Raw genomic sequence first — 22,998 nt, forward strand, 5'->3', positions numbered from 1 at the left:
TACTCGCAGTGATTCGCAAGAACGTTTGTTCCCACAGAATTTTTCAAGCAGAAACTTCTTTGAAAAGTTCTTAAACGATTGTGCAGAAGAAAGAGAAGCACGCAGTGGTGTCAAATTCTTTTAAAAATAACAATCCAGAGAACATCAGTGATCAAAGAGGATCACAAGGAAACAGGTAGAGACATGTTGAGAATAAAGTGGTGGAAAAGCTTAAGGCACAAAATTCTTGAAAAGATGAACACAGCTAAACGTATGAGAACCCTGAAGGAAACCTTTTAGAGGCTGCAGAACAGATGTTCATCCTCTAACAAAGCAATGACCGCAAACATATGGCCAGAGTTAAGATATTTCTGTTAAAGTGGCCTAGTCAAAGCAGACTCAGAGATCTGCTGCAATCTGGAAGTCCAGAGTAACTCTCAAAACTGAAGCAAAACTCAGGAGAGTTTTCAAAATATAAAGACATTAAAAATAGATCTGTCACAATAAATTTTGTTGGAGGATAAATTGTCCCAGTAATTATTGCGATAAACGATACTATTGTTGTTTTGAGGCTGTTTTCAAGTAATACACTGATAATGGAATATCAACGCGAGTTTGCACTCTTAATAAACTTTAATATTTGTAAATAGTACTTTACACTGGAACTAGAAGAAATTTTAAATATCCCAGATAAAACAACCAGGAGTAATAAACAGAACTGAAATAAAAACCACACACAACCGAAACCACAAGTAAAACAGATTTTGATGTTTCTCTAAACAAAATTGTTCATCAAAAATACTAATCACTAGAATGGAAATCATTGAGCTCACTTTAATTTATCATGATGTTAATAATTTATTTCTGACAAAGTTGCTTAAAAAGTCTGGTTTTAACAGACATTCAAGGTTTTCTTGCAAAATCTGCACAGATTTCTGCAGCAGAATGAGAGATATTGGAAGGGGAAAATTGAAATATAGCAGACATTTCCAAAAATTAAGCTGGCTTCTAAAAACAATTATGCATGTTTTCCGATTTGGACAAATTTTACTTCTGAAGGAGCGAGTGCCAAAGAAGCCTTCTGAGTTCCTAAAGCTTACAAACCTTTGACTCTGTCACCACTGCCCAGCTTCACACTGACTATGCAGTCTGTCTCAAGGTATCCTGCAGATAAATAAAATCTATCATCCTCTGTGTGGCTTATTGACTTCCTGTCTTTCCTTTTATGTCCAAGCGACATTGGGTGTGTTCACCTTTACTCACAGTTGATGACGAAGGTCTCTGGGGGGGACACGAGGCCACTGGCCAGCGAGTGCTCCGCCCTGCAGCTGAACTGGGCGCCTGTGTCTTCTTTCCGCGCAGAATACAGCAGCGTGGATTCGGTGTCTAACGAACCAGAAGTCTGGTTCAAAATCATCACAGTCCCTAGAGAAAACAAAACCAAAAAAAGTAGAAAAAAAACTTCAGCATGGTTTAAAACATCTCGCACATGCTGTGGCAGCAGAAAAACATCTGTGCATGAAGTATTGATAAAGATCATGTTTAGCTATCATGTCATATTGTGAAGCAGGATGAAAGATGCATACGATTTTCGTCACTCGTAAGTTCTTTGTTGTTCCTCAGCCATACGATCTTTGCAGGTGGATTAGCATTTTTTGCAATGCATTTTCCAAGCTGTGGAATAAATGAGAGGAAAAAAAATCTCTTAAAATTAAACAAACAGATTCATTAATGAATTCAATAGCAAAAAAGTAAGAGAGTGCTTTCAAAAAGTATTCCTACCGTTTAAACATTTAACTCTTTGTGACATGACCAGCAGGGTTTCCCCAGTGTATTATAAGCCTGGCGGGCCACCAGGCTTTACTTGTGCCCCCACGAGGCTGAGCATTGCATATTTTTAAAGTATTAAAGTATTATTTAAAATGTTTGCATTTTTTAAGACTTTATAGTTGGTGTTCAGGTATTAATCTTACAATCTTTTAATAACACATAATTATCAAGTGATATTTTCAAACTTCTTGTCAACTTTAAACATTTTTTAACTCAAAAAAACGACGGGCCGCAGGATGAATGACTTCCCTAGCGCAAAAGTTTTCTGGGGGAAACCCTAGCACCAGACTACAAATTGTTTAACTGAGTTTTAATGTGATTGAACAACAAAATAGTACACCATTGTGAAGTGAAATGAAAGAGAAACAAAACTGAATGAGATATTTTCAGTCTCATTCAGTCTGAACAAATCTGGGTGAACCTTCAGAGATACATAAAGACAATTACAAAGTCGGTCTTCTACCACCTGAAGAACATTTCCCAGATAAAAGTATTAATGTCCCAGAAAATCTTCATTTATAGTTGCATTGATTACTGCAACTATGTCTTCACGGGTCTCCCTAAAAATGTCAGACAACTCCTACTCTTTGTTCTACTCTCTGTAGAAGAGTAGAATTAAATGTTTCAGTTTCACATTTAACCTGAAAGAAAGTTCCAGAAAACTGCAAAAATGCTGAAACCCTGAGCTCCTTTTAAATCAAGGCTGAAAACTAATATGCTTAGAGTAGCCTTTGATTAATAATAACTGGAATATCACCAGGTTTAGTCTGGTTTGCAACTTTTTCTGACTTCCCTTTAATTGTCACTGCAATGTAATGTCTTTTTTTGTTTCATGTTTTTATGACGCAAAGCACTTTGAATCGACTTGCCACTGAAGTGCGCTATACAAATTAACTTGATGATGAAGCTCGCGTACTATCACGTTAGACGTCAATAAAATGCATTAAAGTTTACGGTTATGTGTCAAAAAATGAGAGAAATTCAAGGGGTATGAATCCTTTGGAAGCCACTGTAGTCGTATGACTTCACTGAAAAGCCAGCATTTCATTTATGTTTTAAATTACCAAACATATTAGCTTTTTTTTTCTCTTTTTTTAAAAAACGCCTCCACAGCATTTGAGGAGTAAAAGACTTTTCCACGCAACAGACCATGAAATGCCCGAAGCGTTTCTAAAACCCGTCCAATCCTCTGAGTATTCTAATTACTGTAGGGAAGGAGGGGTTCTGCTCTTCTCTAATTTATGAGAATCACTTCAAAGAACTCATTACTGTAGTAACATTCACGCTCTCTCCTATAGGTCCCGAGATAGCGCCGCACAAATCGGGAGGGTTTCTCTTGATGAATAACTGCTTAAAATACTGTAGGTATAAGCAACAATTATCACAAAATAAACTCCACCTTTGTGAGTTTGCCAATCTCCAGTTCTGCTGCCTTCTCGGTTATAAAAGGAGCTTCAGGCGCCTCTGTAAGAAACAAACAAACAAACAAAAAAAATGGTGTTATTGTTATTGTCATTGGAGACACAGCTGTTCCTGGTGTCAGTCATTATGCGTTCCTTCAGAGGGTTAAAGAGCTGCTTGTGCATGTGAAGTCTGCAGAGTTACAGAGCCTTAAATCCAAAACAAATTAACTTATCCCGTCCCAAAGGAGACGGCGCTTCTTAACCGTCGGCAACGCCTCGTCCCCGGCATGTTGTTTCCTCAAACAGCTGCACCGTGTTGTAAGGTATTTGTGCTGCGACGACCTCATGGTCAATTAGACTAGATAATGAATACAGATGCATCTCGACAAATTCTATTATCATACACAATAGCCTGGATGCTCACAAAGTACTCCATGCTAGTGGAAAATTCAGTGGAAGGAAAAGGTGTGGCCGGAAAAAGTGTCCAATACAAACGTTTCATTGCATATACTATAAAGTACATGGGCATTTAGCAAGCATTTCTGAATTTGAATTTTTGTTATTGGCTTCATGTAATAAGAATTTTAATTCACTGTAAAACCTAACCATCAGAATTAACAGAAATAAACACCCAAATATGTAATATTGGACATTATACACTGTGGTTATGATAAACTATATAATGTTCTAGTTTGAAATTTTGAACTGAATTAGTGAACTAAATTATTTTTCAATGGTGAGAAGATTTTAGTTGAACAAAGAGGTGAGGGACAATAAGCTATGCTTTTTCCCCCCTCAATATTCAAGCTGTTTTATGTATTTATTTTTGGTTGTAGTGTTCTGTAATTATTGTTCTTCCTTATATCTTAGTTTATATTGTGATATGTATGTTATATTGTAATATGTGGGTAGATATCATTTACATATTTGAAGTAAATTATACAAAAAATAGAAAAGAATCATAAAAAGTGCACTGCAAAAGCAACATTTTACTAAGTATTTCTAGAATCAAGTGCAAATGTCGTAGTGCACTTTAAATAAGATAAAACAAACTTTCAAGTAGCTTTTCATCAAGACATTTGAGCTTTTTTAGGTCAATAATTCTTTAATATTTATTTTTAAAATTACAAGTTCCACTGGCAGATTATTTCACTTATAACATGAAAAAACGACTTGTTGTAAATGGAAAAAAGTCTGCCAGTGGAACTACTACTTTTTCACCAATATTAAGGAATTCATTATTAAAACAAGCTTCTATATATTGCAGAAAATTTGCTTTTAAGTTAATTTAGTCTTATTTCAATTGTCCTAAGACATTTGGACTTAGGAAATATCTAAGTGCAAATGCAGACGCAGCTCAAACACAAGTGTTTTACTTTAAAACTTGCTTGAAAGGACCTTTAAAGTAGAAACACAACGCCTGTACTCACTGTGGATGATTAGAGCATGTGAAAAGTCTTTAATATTTGGACCAAAGTTTGTGGTAATCAATGCCTGGCAGGTGAAGGTGTGCTGGTCGGTCAGCTTGGCTCCGGTAAGCAGGAGGCTGAGATTTGCCGCCAGGCTGATGCGATCCTTGTACTCATCGGTGGCTAAGATTACAGTTTCCTTGTCCTTAGATTTGACCAAAAGGTCTACATTTTCCTAAAGACAAGAGAAGAGTACATTTGTTATTTGTCTGTCAAACATGTCTTCCAATTCAAATATAAGCATGCACAATGTTTAGCTCCGCCCTCCCTCCCCCCGGCTTCGTTTATAATGCGCCGTCATATGGAGGTGACAGATGCATGCTCTAATGCACACCTCCTGCTCCCAGACGGGGCGTGGCTCAGACATGATAAATGGGTGTCAGACTAATGTCACTGTAGCGAATGCATTGACCTCCACTGCGACTTACATATTTCCATTTCGTCAACGTGACGTCTTTGATTTTGTTGGCTTCGAAGGTGCAAGGAATCTCCACCGTTCCCCCATACAGGCCGATGATGCTTTTTTCCGCCGACGACGCTGGAGAAGGGATAAAAGAGTTTGTTAATCGTCATATATGATGAAAACTAGTCTAAAATGCACTTTTTGTACATTATTTGTCAGAGATTCCTGCTCAGGAATTTGAGGTCTGAAACACAGATTCTAATTAATAAACACAATATATGTAAGGGGTTCACACCCTGCATGAAGACCACTTGTGATGAACTGTTTTCAGTATCAGCAGGATGTTAAAAAAATGAAGTCAAAGGAAGAACAAAAGGTATAAGAAGCTATTAATGAAACTAAAAGAAATGACCTTATAAATTGAATTCAAGGGCAGCCTCTCCAAACAGTTAGGTTTTCTCTACAGATAAGTGCTTTCACACCACTATCCACTGTTATTGGCAACCCTGAAAAATGTACATAACGGAGTTCCACACGGAACAGTGCTTGGACCAATACCATTTAGTTCAAATTTACTATTATTTGGAGAAATGATTTGATGGCACAAGGCCGACCTTCACTGGTATTCACACAATGCTCCAGTATTACGAGCAACCTTGGTAATGATGTGTAGAAAAGCCTTAAAATAAACTGTTGCTATGGATACTTGACCCAGATAGGTCACTGTGTGCAGCTTCTGTGATATTTTTTCTTCCATATGGATTGCAAAATTAAAGTTTCTAAATATACTTCATCTTGTAGGAACAGTTAGAGAGAGTCAATAACTTTGGCAGTGATTATTTTGTTAATATCTTTTCAGAAGGTAGTGTTTTCTCAACTAAATGTAGTGACTCTTGGATTATATTTATCCAAATATTTTAGTGCAGATCATGTTTCTGACATATTTTTTCTGCTTTTTATATATTTCACCAGGAGTGGGAATATCTGTGGAGCATCCAATAGATTTAACATTTATTTTTTACATTTTTCTTTTTTTTGTTGCAATTTTTACACATTGCTGCAAATTATTCAGGCAGGTAGAGGGACTGCACAAAGATAGGTATAATTAAAATTTGCAAGTCTCATTTAGTATTTACAACTCTTTGCTGATACGTCTATTTAGAAACATTCCGATACTAATATTACATTTAACTTTTAATGAAAAACACACAATTCCTAAGGAGGGCAAATCATCTTACAATTCCTTTTCCTGCTTTAAATTTGATCCAAATCATGGAGGCGACATGACTGAGAAGAAGGGTGGAGGGTGGGCAGGTTGTTGCCAGCAGAAAGAGTCTCTACTGTTTGTGATGAGGGGTTAGAGCCAGAGGGCCGCGGGGAAGAGGAGGCTGCCGCGGCCCGACTGAAAATGAGGAGCCGCACACGTCCCTGGCGCTCAAGATTTGCATTTCAGACTCTTCAGAGTTCAGGCTTAGGTAAATGCGCAAGTGGGCGTGCGGGAGCACAAATCTGACAGCTAAAATCCCAAACAGCTCAACGGCAGTTCAGCACACGAGAACAAACCAGCGGCCAGCCGTCCCTTCTACTCTATCTGCTGAATCTGCGACAAGTCATGTTTGTGTATTTACAGGAAAGGAACGAAGCTAATTGAATATTTGGTTGTGCTTGTTCAGCTCTGAAATTGTCCAACTTATGTTCTTTCAGTAAAGAAAAAAATAATAAAGCGGCATAGTTTGAGAATTTCGCTCTCAGTTTCACTTTAAACTCATTGGAGCTTTAAAGGTTTCCTCTCCTCTGGGGCAGAGTTGGAGTGAATTCATTTGCTGTGTGCAAGAACCTCATTTGAATCCCATTTGAAAGAAAGTAAATACTTTTACTATGGTTACCATTGTCCATGTTAGGACAGAGTAACAACTGCGACCCTGAGGGATGGTTTGCACAGTTGATGTTTGGACTTGATGTTGATCAAGTCCAAATTATCACACGAGTTCATAAAATAGCCAAGTGCTGAAGTGATTTATTACTAAACAGAGAAAGAAGAAAAAAAAAAAAAAGAAAAAAAATCAAACAGCCTGCCTGGAGTCAGCAAATTCTGCTCATGTTGCCATGTTCTTGGCACTCGGCCCAACAAGTTCCCGCGCCAACACTTGTCGCTCATCATTATGAGCTGCCAAACAACTACCAGTCTGGTTCCGGATCAAACAGGAAAACCTGTTATTTTTTACAGCACCAAAAACAAGGAGGATGTCAAAATGCAGATTTAATTACATCTGTTTGAAACAGAGCCGCTTTGACTCACATCCTTTTTAGGGTATTACAGCCATCAAGACTCCACTGCCCCGTGTCAACATATTGGCGATCAATGAGACATTTGGGAAACAAAGCTACTGCCTTTGTAGATAATGACAAAGTATAAGCATTGTAGGGTGTTTTCACACATGATAGTCCGGTAGACTCAGTTTTATTTGAGACCAAAATTTCAACCTTTGCAGTTTGGTTTCACACCGTGTCAAATGAACCAAACTAACTGGAAAACCTGTTCCTCTGCACAATGAACTACTGAAGGAAACAACATGGAAATCTCAAATGAAGACAGGAGCACAACTTTCTTCTTCACAAAATGTAAACAAAAATGGAGTGGCATCAGATATTAGCCATTGTAGGATTTCTCTTTTGTCATTGATTGATGAAAGATCAATGCAAGTATTTGTTTTGCTTGTATTTACCCAGAATGCCCTGCGCTACAGCTCAGTTCCTGCGTTTGGAGTTGTGTTCACATTGTGCATTCGAACCCCGCCAGAGTTCACTTCAACCAAGCCAAGAAACAGGCGTGTAGGCGGAGCGGAGTTCGATTACGCATTCACTTTTAGGACTTTCAAGGCAAACGAACTGAAGTTCGATTAAAGAGGACTGATGTGATTCACCCTAATTAAAGATCAGAAGAAAACATGATAAAATATTAAAATGCAACACAGTCGTTCATTACTATCTTCTTCAAATTTGCTTAGATAAGCAAAAACTACCTCGTAAAGTTGAGGAAACTTTGAGGCCTGTGTGAAAGTAGACCTTGGCAATATTTAGGAGTTGGTTGTATTGAGGCATCAAGATATATCACAGCTTTAAAACGTCATGCTTTAAGAGATGCTACTCTCATTGTTCTTAAGTTTTAATGTCTTTATAAAGAGATGGAAGAGAAAGTAAAGGAAGAATCCAAGTTATGTGGAGCAGACTACAGCCATGCTGCCCCTCCCCGACATCTTTCTGTTCTTAAACTTCTCAGTTACTTACAAAAAGGACTAGTCACATTTGGGAAAGTCATGTTGTGGAAACTAATGAAGCGCCACCCAAGGTTACGTTGTGAGGCTACTTTTCAAATAGACAGACTGGTTCATCTGAAAATCTTTCTTTCTTAGTCAAAGAGAATGATCCGGGGCAAGTTAGCAGCTTTATGACTCAGTCAGTCAAGCTTAGCTGGCATGTAAGATGTGATAACCCGTTCAAAGCTTTTTAACAGCTTTTCACACCCAATTAAAAGTGCATTGAAACCTTTAGGTCATTGGTCCAATTTACAACTCTGTAAATGTGTCAAACGCTCCTTTTGATTTCATTTGAGTCAATATATCCAGAGCAATTTCTTTTTTTTTTTTTTTTAGAAACCTTTCATAGCCGTCTTTTAATTAGATTAAAATCAATGTTTTAACATCAGAGTTAATATCTATCAGGGTTTCCCCCAGAAAACTTGCTAAGCCCGGTGGTCGGGGCGTCGAGTCGGTCCACCGGTGGCCCACCGTGTTTTTGTATTAAAAGATATTAAGTTGACAGGAAATGTAAAAGTATTACTGTGTAATTATATGTTATGGGAAAACGTCTCCAGTGAAATGCTATTTAAACCCACAGATAGTCTAAAAACAACAAATTTGCACTTCTGTTTAATCCAAATTAAGTCAGCAGCTCCATCAGGTCCCCCAAGGGCTTCAGGGGCCCCATAAACACTAATATTTTAAAACAAGCCACAGGTACATAAATATAACACTTGTTTATTGAGATTATCAATGCAGTTTTCTACATGTTTGAAAGCCCCTCTGTGTTAAAAATAAACTTAAGTTGTGACCTTTTCTAATTCACTACTTGTTTCCTTTTTTCTAATTTAACTGTGTCAGATTTTTACAGTTCTATAAAACGTAAGAACTCGGCGACTTTAAAGACATGTTTTATCCCACTCTACTGTCTTTCCATTGTATGTTGGTGTCAAATATAAAGGAAGTCAGTCAATGTCATGAAACATCAGCTCTGTTACATGTATTAACGCAGTTAAAAGAACAAATTGGTTATTTGTTTTTCGTTCAGTGCACTATACGCGGTTTATGAATGCCTCAAAGTGGTGAAATAATTATCAGCTTTGTTAAGAATTAAAGAGCTCAGGACTGTTTGCCAGTACATGCACTTGGCATGTAAAGGTGAGGGAATCCTCATTGGTGCAGAAAGAGCAATACATGGTTTGTAATTGAGCACCGTTAACACATTTTGTGTAACGGCGTAATAAATTGTTTAGATTTGTGCTTAGTTGCAACACTTTACAATATTACATATGCAAAAGTGATAATAGATCATTTTTTAAATAGTTAAGATCAAGTCATACAAGCTGTTTATGTTTATATTAATTTTCTGTGGTGCAAATTTTTGAAGTTGAGTCCCACAAACTTTATGCACTTTATGTTATTTACCTCATTAATGTTTTTATTTGTCACAGCAGCTTTGAAAAACAAATATGCCTTTTTCCTGTCCTCTTTCATTTACAATCATATACATTTTGATGTTTAATGCTTAATTTCGTGGGGGGGTTTTATGCCACGCATAATTACCCTCGAAAAAGAATACAGTTCCTGCTTTTCCCAGCGGAAAAACTGGGTAAGCATGACTGATAAAACAACAACAAAAAAAACAAAACAAGCATAAGACATTAGGAATACAAATGTTCAATAAAATATGCACTATATACATTCAGATAGATCTAAAATGTGTGGATAATGGTGTGAGGTGGAGTAAATCTGTGAAAGTGACGATAATCGGCGCCGACAGCTGTGTCCACGAAGCAGGAACAAGTTATGAGAGCATCAAAGCGGAATACTTCCACCCCGGTGGAAACTATGAGAGACACATAGCCCTACCTTAGGGCTTCACCCAAAGAGCTACAATCCCTGCATTCACAATGAGACTTGGCGACATTTACTCGTGACAGCATGGGACAGGACAAAACATCACCACATTTCCACCGCTGACACCTTCACCGGGACTTTTTCCTAGCAAACACGGAGATAAGCCCAGTCGCCTGTCAGCCTGGTTGCATGAATTTCTTGCTCTGGATTCCTTTCATTGTTTATAAGACCTTGAAATATTGCCCCCTCACTCCCTAATACTGAGAAGTTCATTTAAAGGATTTAACTTTTTAAGGAAAATGTGTTAGATAATTAAAGGAATTTAAAACATTTTTTTACACTTTTATTTCCCTCTGCATCTAAGCTTGTTGGAGTAAACAATAAATCAGTTGACCGCAGGATATATTAAAACAAGCTAAATAATTTCCATTTTGCAGGATTTTTTGTTTTTCTCTTTTCTCTCTTTCTACCAAAAATTGGATGACAAAAGTTTTCAGTTCGGTCCGTTGGTCTCAACTAGCCCCTTTTTATAGAAGGCAATTTTGTTTACAGAGAATTCATAATTCATTGTATTTGTTGTTTCTGTTGGTTTGTTTATTTATTTTTGGATATTTAAAATGTCTTCCAGCTCCAGTGTTAAATGTTCATTAGAAGTTAAACTTCATTGATCTTTGAGAATGCGTTCTTGCATTATTTTGTCATTACTGCATGATCTCAAAAACAATATTATCGTTTATCTCAATGTCTTGGACAATTTATCGTCCAGCAAAATTTGTTACCAATGCAAGCCTATCTGCATCTATTAAAACCCTTTTTTTTAATTACTTCTATCATTTAATTAAAAATACTACTTTGCATGTGCATATGTGCACTTTTCTGGACGTCACATATGCGTCTGCACTGTGCTCGCCTCTAAGTCTTTTCGATGGGATCCACCTGAAACAGTACCGCAGATGGCTGGTTTGGACGCAGCATGCTGATGGAGCTATCCTGCACTCTGCTATTTTGCCTGTCTGATGGAAATCTAATGAAACGTGCAGGTTTCTGATCCAGGCAGAAATGATTGCACAAGCCGGGTGGAAGACGAAGGGAGGGGGAAAAAAGGCTAATGGAGACATTGTGAATATATTGAGAGGGGGCCGTTAATGAGCTCTCCTTGGAAGACACGGGGACATGTTTTGCATACGTGTCAAGTTTGATGACATCCTGCTACATTTCATTTTTGCAGGTATTTAGGGTGCCAGAACTAATCTGTCACTATCTTGATTATGTGCTCCACCTGTGTGTGTTTGTGCATTGGGTAATGTAAGAAAAAAATAAAAATAATAATCTGAATGCACTACACAATCTGCTGAAGGTGGTGATTCTTTTTTTTTATTATTATTTGGGTATGCGTTGTGTGCACGTTTATGCAACCAGCAGTGGTGTATATCATATAGTGAGTGATGAGAGACAAACCTCTCAGGACTAAAATGCAGCACAACCTGCAAGGATGAGTCAAACAACTGCTTGTAAAAACAAGAGAAAGTTAGAATGAGATTACACCATGAGCCCAGCAGAGATGGAAAAGGTTATCGCTCTTCCTGGTTAATAGAATCCTATCCATTTAAAATTCAAATAGACTTTTTTTGGTTGTTTTTTTGGACTATTCTAATAAACCTGCATCTCTGAGAACTTTAAAAGAGTGTGCATTAACTAAAGCCATTATCTGTGGAGATTACGCCATAATAGAATGAGAACTAATCGCACATGTTGAGAAGCAGACAGCAGAGCTCCTGCTGCTTGCTGAGATAAGGTAATCCTTTACAACAGAAGTAGGAGAACAGTGTCTTCAGAGTAACAAACATTTGCACACACGTTCGTGCACAAAGCAAAACAAAAAACAAGTCGCCACCTCCGACGGCTGTCTATGCAACAAGGGGATGATGGCGAACGTTGAGATAAGGTATAGAAAACAGTAATGTTTAAGTAAAACTTGAGAGGCACAAAGATGTGTTCCTAGATCGCCCAGTAGCTGACCAGTTGGAAACTCAAAAATCCAGTCTATTCCCGATCAGTGAACACACCAAGCCAAGTACTACCAGCTCACGGCAGCAGCAACACTCTTCAGTGTGGACGCCTTCATAGAGCGAAGAAGACTCTGTGAAAAATCGACTTTTTGAGCTTTATCGGTTTAGTTATGTTCTATGTCGTCCCAGAAGGGGGAAACTTAGGGTATTTTCACACCTGCCAGTCTGGTAGACTTGGTTAGATGGGGGCCAAAGTTGGAACATTGGTTACATTTTCATCTGGTGCAGTTCGTTTTCACACTGCTCTGTGCCAAACAACTCAAAACCTTTGAAAAACATTTTTCCTACCCTTGACTGAGATGGTGCTGCACTAAGAACTAGGGCTGAAACGATTCCTCGAATGATTCGAGTACCTCGATTACTAAAATTCCTCGAGGAAAATTTACCTGCCTCGAAGCTTCGTTAATTTATGTTTTATTAGTTAGCGCACCGTGTTCCGGCCGGGACTTCATTTGCGTTGCGCGAAGCTCTCACTTCCGCCTCTGAGTTGTTGACAAAAGCTAAGTCTCAGCGGCATAAAGTCCAATTTTCAAGATTGGCCCGTGGGGATTTTATTGATTGATGATAATGCCCGACCTTAAAATGACTGGGGGAATGCCTGGAGTACGGCAGCATTTCTCCTCCGGGGCTGCTGGTTGAAAGCGAACGGCGGGAAGAGCGCTGAGGTGAGCGGATAGCCTGAGCAGGGCGGGCGGCTGAGTAGCTGATGCTTACCGTGTAAATGTAGCTTTACCGACGAACCGCACAATAAATTTCATATCCCGGTCTGAAGAAACGGGTGGCGGAGCGCATCGTACATGGCTGGTAGATGAGTTTCTGAGTGTGACCAGTGAAGGTGTCGTAAATATCCCGTATTGCTTCCCCCCGTGTTCGTCCCCCGGTCTAACGGTTCGTCAGTCCGCTGGTCTATTTCCTCCCCTCCACCCCATCTTACGTTCGTTCATTCGCCCTCTCCTCCCACTCCAGGCGGCATTTCCCGTATTTTCAAACCCAAAGCGTGACAGGTTAGGTGGCAAGGTGAGTTTAATTAACCTATTAAACTCACTGAAGATGAATACATAAACTAAAAGCTGAATTGTAGACATTTTTTATAAGCATATTTGTGAGCCTGCCTCTTTGTTATTAAATTCAATATAATTTCAGATTTTTCTATAACTTTTCTTCTGGTTAACTTAGAAAGTGAGCTATTATTGTTACAGGTTAGTTTTCTAAACTACAAAAAAAGCAACTGTTAGGGATGCTCAAATATGAAAAATTGGACTGATATTGATATCTGATAGTAACACCGGTATTATGCCAGATTTACCAATATTTCATTTTATATATTTTTTTTATCCGATTACTCGATTAATCGTAAGAATAATCGATAGATTACTCGATTACTAAAATATTCGTTTACAACAGCCCTACTAAGAACCACTCAAGGAATCGACATGAAAGCCTCTGAAGAAGACAGGAACACAATTTTTTTTCTTTACAAAATGTAAACAAAAATGGAGTGACGTCAGATTTTAGAGGTTGTAGAATTTCTCTTTTGTCAGCAGTAAAAGACCAGGAGCCATTTCTCCCGCTAGCTTTAGTTTCTCATGTTTGTTTTGCTTCTAATGACCCAGAATGCCTGCTTTAGGAGTGGTCTCCAGTCCATTTGGTGTTCACCTTATGCATTCAATCCACGTCAAAGAGTTCACTTCAATCAAACCGAGATCTAGGTTTGTAGGGGGACCAGAGTTAAATTATTTTGGTCCACATCAGAGTTTTCACACCTCCCCAAAGTGAACTGGACTTTCTAGAAGAATGAGTTAGATTAAAGCAGACTAAACAGGGCTGGTGTGAATGCACCCTTAGTAAAGATGGTCAAGGCATAATCCACACATTAATAGATTCTACAATGTTCCAGAATGTGCCATGCTTGGTCACAATTGGTTGGCGCATTGGATAAAGGAAAATTTGTACCAACTGAACCTCATGGACGGCAACAGGTGCCTTTGACCTGCAGTGCAATTTCCTCAAAAAGAGGATGGTCTCTACTGGGTATGATGTTTTTGTCTGTCTGGTTCAGATTTCTCACAGGGGGCGCTGATGAGCACCCTCCCCTCTGCTCTACCAGATCAGTGCCCATAGAAAGACAAAGGACATTCACCTAGACTAACGGCAGCAACAATTTGCAAACACCTTGTGGAACTGTGAACCTGCTGAGCTCATCAGTCCGGTCCTTTAAGTAGGAGACATCGGCCAGTTTCAAGGCATTAGATATGGATATGATGTGAAGTCAAATTTCTTTTCAGCTACCTTTGATATGTACAGCATTTTCATAACCACTGAAAGTAACATAGTTGATTGATAAATATGGCTTTAAAATGGCACTATGTGTCTAGAAAATGTATAATACCTGATTTAACTAGTTTTAGATCTCAAAGCGTATTTGAGAACTCTTTGGGGGTTGAAAACCTCTATACAAGTCTAATGTCATTTCATGTCGTTTTCACTCTCAGTGAGCTGTTAAAAATAAAGTCAGAGGAAACACTAACGATATAAGAAGCCATTTAAAAGGAAATATGTCTCCACTTCTTTCAGGTCAGCAGGCAAGAGCAAGACGTTCAGCAAATACAAGGTGGTTATAACAACAACCTGCCGTTTTCTCCCAGTGAGCTTTCAGGCTCTGTCCATCATAAAGCAGGATGAATGTAGAAATTTTAGAGTTAAGACGTCTGTTTTATAGGATATACAAAGAGAGGCCAGAAGAGAGACTAGAAAAATATTCTGAATACTGAATAGATCTTATATCAGATATGAGAGTTGGTTAAAACCAGTAAAGTTTCACAAAAAAAACAGATCAGAAATCAGACATCAATTTCTGATCTGTGCATATTTAGAAAAAACCCCGGAAAATTACTAGGTTTGACTTAACTAAAACATACTAGTTTCAATTGAACAATATGGCATTCAAAATATTACTAAGTGATTAATTGAATCTGTTCATCTGTACCTATTGTAGACTAAATTCAATTAGATGTTAGTAATTCTATCTTGTATGAATGATATCCCTTTAAATGTGCTGGGAAATTAAAACTTGCTGTTCTTGACCTCAAAAAATGACTTTGCAGACAAGCTGCAGCTGTATAGTTTTGTTTGAACGATGAGGCTGAAGTGCTTCATGGCTCAAATTGCAACTCACCTCTGTCAGGAACAATGTGCAAGTAACCTCTGCATTCAGGCTTTGTCTACAACAGGCAAGGCTTCTTTTGTAAACCTTGCAACCTGTCATGACCGTGGAAGCTGGAGACATAAAAGACTCTTCTTTTAAAAACACAAAACTGCACCTACAAGTTAATTCTGATTTCTGCTTTGCTTTAAGATTAGAAGACATGCAAACTGATTTTTAGAAAACTTTGTGTAACTAAATGGGAAAAGCATCGTCCATAAAATTAACAAGAAATGTTGCCGTAGGTTTCTTGAAAGGAGTAGGAGTCATGGAAAACGGGGTTACAAGATTGCCCTCATTTATGCAATGCCCTCCATGCTTTATTTGAGTTTTACTAAACTGAAAACAGGGCATCAAACATTATGTTGACTGAAAACGGAGGGAGTTTTCACTAAGGTTATTTAACAGAGAAAAGAAATTGCAGAGTTTATGACAGCTCAGAGCTGACCAAAGAGAAGTCGCCCAATTTTGATCTCTGACCAGTTGATAGATGCATTTCAAGCCAAAATATAAAATATGTTAGCATTATACTGCTAATTGTTTTGTCAGGTGTAAAGCCACCTGACAATTTGTCAAAAAGCAGAAGTTTCTTAAAGAGACGGATGCCCAATTTCAAGATGTTTAATTACAAAGTCAAATTTAAGTTATTTGATGGAAAATGCCTACTTGATTTTAAAGTCTAGCAGTAATCAAAGTAATCGCTGTAATTTTGTAATTTAACGGATTACTTTTTTCACATGAGGCCAGGCTAGTTTGGAAAGCCTTTTCCCCTTCATACCAAAAATGTCATTCCAATGTCTTTCTGCATTGACTCATGTTGTCTTTATTAAAGTTTTGACAGATATATTTTCATAAATGTGGATGAATATTCCTTTGCAGCTCACTAAAGGCACAAACTCAACGCTCAAAAGGATTTTCTCGAGACCGGTCTACAAAAAAAATAAAAATAAATAAATAAATAAATAAAAAAAATCTCTTGACAATCCACCTGCCTCTCAAGACAAAGGTTCCAGTTCAATACATCTGGGAATTTACAAATCACAGAGGAGCGTTTTAGTCCTCTGAACCACAAATAATATGGCTCCTAGGGTTTTATCTGAATTCCCCTTCAGTCATAGAAAACGTGCTCTCATACTGGCCAAGTAAAAAAGAAGAAGTTAGCTAATGCTCCTGCAAAAGGTAAATCAACCAATAGACAGGTGAGTGATGGAGACAGAAGGCAGCACCACAGGAGATACTTTCATGTTCCTGATTAAGGCGCCTCTATCCGTGAGAGGAGACAGCTGACGACAGCTCGGATAGAAGCTCGCCTGGGAAATCAGCTTCCACCCTGCAAAAGTCTCCATATCCTTGTTGTGCTACCTTACACCCATAACTCCCATTTACACCGGAGTTTGTGTGAGTGCGCGTGAGCACCGACGTGTCCGTGCTTTTCACCTACAACATCCCAAAGAAAGCCGAGGCCCAAACTTATTAAGTGCCGAAAATGAGGCTTGCTCAGTGAATGGGGGATCCCATGGCGCATGTCCACAAAGACTTGATGGCAAATAGCCTCGCTTCAGAGGCGGCTCAGCGTAGAGGGGGCAAACAGACCCACTCCGGCTAGATCAATACGACTCGGAGAAAGGCCAGATTCTTCAAGTGAACTGCACTTGCCTAAGGAGAGAGAAATCAAAGAAAGCCTAACCTTCCGTGACATTCCGCTTCTCGTCCTTGTCTTTCCTTTAATAATTCAACAAGTGCTGAATTTTGATTAGCCGCACCAAGTACCTCGAATGAGAGAGATCAGTGATTTAATAAGCTCAATCTCTAAGTGCTTGCTGTCAGGAAAAATTGCCGTCACACTGGGAAGTGAGAGGGGTTTCTTTTTTTTTTTTTTTTCCTTTTTAAGGAAACCAGAACAGTCTATCACCGGAGTCCCCAAAGCATCCTTGTAGCTATCTTTTACCATCTGAGCTCGGCTGCTTTGTCACACCTTTCACCCTTCACACACTCAGCTGGCTCATCTGTTACCGACTATGACAGACACATGACTATATTGTAATTCTGCTCCAGTATCTCGCTCAGGAAGTGTATAACATCAGCACGCTGAAGAGAGACATTAAAAAAAAAAAAAAACACACACAGCTACATTTTCACTGTCTCTCTCTCTTTTCCTCTCTCTCTCGAGGTAAGAGGTGTAATCATGTTGCTGATGGATAACTGACAGCAGGGCTCGCACAACATCCCTCTCACACAGCTCCTCTCTTCCTTTTTTTTTTCTAGCGAGCTGAACCGACGAGGCACCATTCCAACCGTCAACACTGTATGCTCTGTAATTTAGCTCTTTCCTTCCCACTGTAATTGCCTGTCACTGTCTTTGGAGCATAAAACTAAAGCCATCAGCTTGTATTTTTTAACTGTCAAGAGCTGGTGGGCACAGAAAAAAAAAAGAAGAAGAAAAAAAAGTATCTCGGTCTTTACAGCTGACTGATTTTTAAACATGTAATGAGAAAGAATGCACAACTTTTACGGGTAGGATACAAACTTTCTAACCGTGCAGGGTGGAAATCAAGCGTGTCTGTGAGTCTGCAATGGGAGTTGACCTGAGGAATCGGCTGGTGGCCAGATTTTACCGCCATCTGGCACTTAACCATGAAACTAAGAAAAAAGAACACTAAAAAGTAGAATTTTTTTTTTTTGCAGTCTATATCTCTAAAAAAGAAATTGGTAAGAGCACTTCACGCTGCACTCCAGTTTGAACTGGGAAATCAACTGAAAGGCCATAGGAAGCCAGACTTCCCACTGGGAAACTGGGAGAGACATTGTGTTTCAAGATGGCTGCTCGTTGCATCGGCAGTAGTAAAATGTGGTGGACACTTATGTTTGCGAGATGTGGATGCAAAAGAGCGTCTAAAATCAACAGCATCCAACTATAAACTGAAAAAATTAAAAGTAAAGCTTAAAATAATGTTTGTAAGATGTCGCCATGTTAAAATTCCGACTTTTCAGCTAAAACGGCATTTAACTGGGTCTGATGTCAAACCCAATCCTGAGTTCCCACTTTTACTGCTTCACATAATTGGTAATTAGAAATTTGCCTTCAAAATCTCTAATCTAGAACATCTCCACTATCATTAAGATTAAGCTGCTCCTTCAACTTCGAATGGATCAATTTTCAAAATAAATACCAACACAAACAATTTAATCTAAAAATAGAAAAACTCATGATTGAGATTTTAAAATGTTTGTTGAAAAGCATAAATGCCTGTGTTTTGTTGTCAAAACCATTTCTAAACGTTTCCATTTCACAATTTTACCAGCAGATATAATTTTTGTCTTGTACTTCACGGTTGACAAAAGCCCCAATTGTGGAACATGAGCATCACTGAGCTTGTGTCATAATGCATTTGCAACAATTTCCCTACTTTACGCCACGCCACCTGCTTCTGGGCACAGAATGAAACAAAAACAAAAAAAAAACATGATTTTAAACATGACTTCCTGACCTTCCATCTGGAAAGAAGGTCAACTTATGGATAGAAAGAGTTGAGACAAAGCTTTCATTTTCTGACAAAGTCCTCCACACACACACACACACACACACACGCGCACACACACACACACAGCCGAAGGCTCCAACAGCAGCTTGGCTGGCTCATCTAGGCCTGTCTGCTCTTTCTTTGGTTTTTTAATAAGTGATCCGCTCTCAATGGATTCTTATCTACAACTTCCACAAGAAACAGTCTGAAGCCTCACACATTTATTAGTTTTATGAGGGAAAGAGAGTGTGTGATACTGTCTGACACTAATATAACATTGCATTCATGCATGGCCATGCAATGAAACTACAATGAAATGTGAAATTGGTCTCAAGAAAAGCGGAGCAATTTACTTTCACACATTAAATGCTACAGTATGTGAGCAATTTCACAGCGAGATAACACTGGAGGAATAAATCTACTTCCAAGATTCGTATAACTGCAGCCATAAGACCGGCTTTTAACAATTCGCAGGTTATCAATTCGAAACTAATTCAGCAAAAATAAATCAGCGTTTCAAAGTCAAAGCAGTGTCATTGTAAAAAAGACTCATTTGTTGAAACAGTTCTGGACCAGAACTACAGAAATGACCTGAAGTAATTGACCAGTTCATGTTACTGGCTTGTTACCAGATTGGAGGGAAAGGGCTTTTTAAAACTAACCTCACTAAAAAGTTAAAGTTGCTATTTTAATTCTGAAATCCAGGATGAAAACAGCTTAATCCCACACCTGAGAATCTACTGAGCCCCCCACGAAGTGATGGATGATGTCACATTTGGGTTAATATTTTATATGCACTCTACAGATATAATTTAACACTTTCAAGCAGTTTTGCTGACATTTTATGCAGTTTTATGCAGTGATCAGCATAAAACTGAATATGTTAAGCTACCAATTGCTTAAAAAATGATTGCTTTTACCACCATGGAAAACCTTTAGCATTTTTCTTTGCCTAAATGAGGCAAAGCTAAGACTCTGGCGTTGAAGTAGGCCGAGGTTTTGAAAGGTTGCCATTTCGAAGCAGCAAAAAGCTTCCTGTCAAACCAGTGCTGCCATTTAAAACTTATGAAAAACCAGAGAAACTGCTAGAGAAAATGGTTTTCTGTAGTAAAGCAACATTGACCCACCTCCACTTGTTGCAGCACTGTCCCTTATTTCAGCCAGCTGGAGAAATGCTACTCAACTTCACCTATATTGGCGTGAGAATAACCTCAAGTAATAGAAGTTGGTATTTGCTAGGTCACTGGAGGGTGGGACACAGTTGGTCCAAAGTATAAGCAAACAATGGAGATTTAATTATTTCTGCTGCTTGTGACTGAGCTGGGGTCATATTTCATATACGCTGAAACTATTTGCCAGTAGATCAACAGGGAATAGCCTTTCTTCCACTAGTTCGTTGTGACCAAAACATTTAGCTTAGCTGCAATTATCCCGACTCTCCAGGGTTTTGATGGCATCAGATGAAAGTAGATCCAAAAACATGGTGTCGGTAAGTTTAAGGCCTTCTTTAGATCCTTGTAATTTCAATTTAAGGCCAACTTAAATTATGAAAACTAACTTAATAAATGGTGAATTACATATGAGTACATTAACTCTTATAAACCAACTTTCTGTCATAAAACAGACAGTTGATAGCCTAGAGTCGTTTTCATTTAGTTGATTTCACTGTCAAAATGTTTCACACAAACAGACAAGGATGCAAACCAGACTTTTATTGCATAACCTTTGATGAGAAAGTTAGACAACAATAGCAGCCATAAATCAAAAGAATTAGCAATCGTCGGTGTGTTTGCGGATTGGAGCAAACACTTTTTACAGGGAGCGAAGATTAACTTTCATAAGTTTATTAAGTAGAAGTAATCAAATACTGCATTATGACAACGTTTATGCTTCTAAGTTTGCTCCAGTGTAAGAGGAAGACAATCTCTCATTCTTCTTTTCTGACGTCTGTCATGGCTCCTCAACGTGATTGGGTGACGTAGTTGCAAAGGGTCAATCGTAAACATCAAAGCACTTCATTTTCAACAGAATCCATCGCTTCGCTTCCAGTTGTGTCTCAGCACATTAACATATGAGCATGTTTAATACTTTCCAACGCCTAAAATTTGATTTATTGCATTTAAGGCTTCTTCAGACCTTGGGAAAATCCTGAAAAATTATTTTCAGCTTAGGACATCATACAACCTTGAGCCTTGGAATCTCTAGTTGTTTGCTGAAAAACCCAAATGCGAGCATACAGCAGAGATGAAGGTTAAAAACTCAAGGCGAATTTACTTAAGAAAACATCTGACAAAGACAACAGAAAACCCCGGGCTTAAACAGACTGAGGCAAGTTAAGACAATAAGCCGCAGGTGGGTTGACTGCAAACAGAAACCTGGTCCGACACACGAAGCAAACTGAACTGAAAGCACAAATGGAGAACCACTGCTAAAGTAAAACAGGGAACAATGTCCAACCGTGTCCAGCCATCTCTTTAGAAAGGCAAAAGTTACTGTATTCAATGCAAAAAGCAAATTTACTTCAAAAGGTCCAAACAGAACAGCAGAACATTTTCTATTGATTCCCTACTGCCTTGGATCTTCAGCAGAGTTATAAAAATGGATCTTATGATCCAGACTACTAGAAAAATAAGTAGAATCTCTTCACATTTTTTCCACTCTATTAGGCACACAGTGTTTGGACTAAACAATTTTGTTCTTTTGAAAGATGTGTGGACACAGCAAACACAGAACCTGTTCAGAGCGGGCAACACACGGCGTTATTAGTCTGAGCCTATTAAACTTAATAGCTTCCCTCTTTCAACCCAGCAGCATGGCCACATTTTCAGTCCGCTGTTCTCCGAAAGATGACAAAACCAGTCATGCCTGGGAAGCATGTCACCCAATTTATGACGATTCAGAATATATTACAGGAGCATTCAACTCAAACGTGCATGCAAGAGAATTCGCCGAGCACATCGGCGCAAACGGCACGCAGACTAACGATCAAGAGATTCTTAAAGCAATTTATAAGTCCTGAGCAATGAAGATCTCTCTAGACAGATACAAAGTTCAACCCCTGCGGTGGAGAAAAAACATTTTTCAAAAGCAAAACGTCGATAGGCCCATCTCTCCCCCTCGGGCAAAGAAAACAATGTTCATTAGCCGCGTCATGTGTGGTCAACAGACACGTACAGACCGCAGCAGGCGGGAATGGGGCTAATGCACTGCCTGCAGTCTCACCTGTCGAGATCCCATTGTTGCCCTGTGACTAAAAACGATGCCTCCGTGTTCTCTGGTTTCAACTTTGTACTAAGGAGGCCCTAAAACCTGCACAGACCTGCTGAAGAGGGATCGGATTCTGCCTTTGTTTCTCATCAGGGAACAAGAAGAGAAGACAAAGACAAGAGAGGCGGGCTTGGAAAGGAGGAGGAGATTTATTCTGCCTCCAGGCTTATAGGTCACTTGTGTAATTATTGGCCATGGCTGCTGAGAAGAAACATGTCGTTTGAAGAAACCCTTTCATATTATTAATCACCGACTCTTTCAAGGCCACCAAAAAGTGCATTTTCTAATCATACCTCTACAAGGAATGGCAGACTTGCAATTCTTTTCAAATCTCTTCACTTTGTTAAAGTTTCCATCAGTCATAGTTTGTGAAAACATTAATCACACAGGTATATTAGATGTTATTCACCTTTTGTCACAAACTGTCTTGATTTGCCACTGCGTAGACTGGGACACTCTTCTAAATGAGATTTCTAATCTCAACGAGTTTCTCTCCCCAGTAGAATAAAGGTTACAAATTAACGTTACAACCATAAACTTTAGTGTATTTTATTTGGGTTTGATGAAGACAAAGCTGACAACAATGTGAAGTGAAACAGGCACATGGCTTCCAAAACCTTTATCAATCAATAAATAAAAATACCAATCCTTTTCACTCTTATAACCTTACCAAGAGGTTCATGACTGGGGCAAAGGTTA

General features: G+C 38.7%; 1 protein-coding gene across 3 annotated transcripts in view; it reads right to left on the reverse strand.

The window, feature by feature from the left end:
• Positions 1–22,998, reverse strand: part of LOC106913952 (CD166 antigen homolog) — a 70,171-nt gene that overhangs the window by 19,247 nt on the left and 27,926 nt on the right. For all 3 annotated transcript variants that reach the window (XM_014980414.2, XM_014980412.2, XM_014980413.2), the window contains exons 2-6: positions 5,110–5,219; positions 4,643–4,856; positions 3,209–3,273; positions 1,566–1,653; positions 1,243–1,404 (exon numbers count right to left, since the gene is read on the reverse strand). In XM_014980414.2, coding sequence (XP_014835900.2) covers positions 1,243–1,404; positions 1,566–1,653; positions 3,209–3,273; positions 4,643–4,856; positions 5,110–5,219 — 639 coding nt within the window. The remainder of the gene's footprint in view (positions 1–1,242; positions 1,405–1,565; positions 1,654–3,208; positions 3,274–4,642; positions 4,857–5,109; positions 5,220–22,998) is intronic.

The sequence above is a fragment of the Poecilia mexicana genome, unplaced genomic scaffold, assembly GCF_051168715.1.
Source record: "Poecilia mexicana isolate PSO_F unplaced genomic scaffold, ASM5116871v1 scaffold_13, whole genome shotgun sequence".
Taxonomy (NCBI): domain Eukaryota; kingdom Metazoa; phylum Chordata; class Actinopteri; order Cyprinodontiformes; family Poeciliidae; genus Poecilia; species Poecilia mexicana.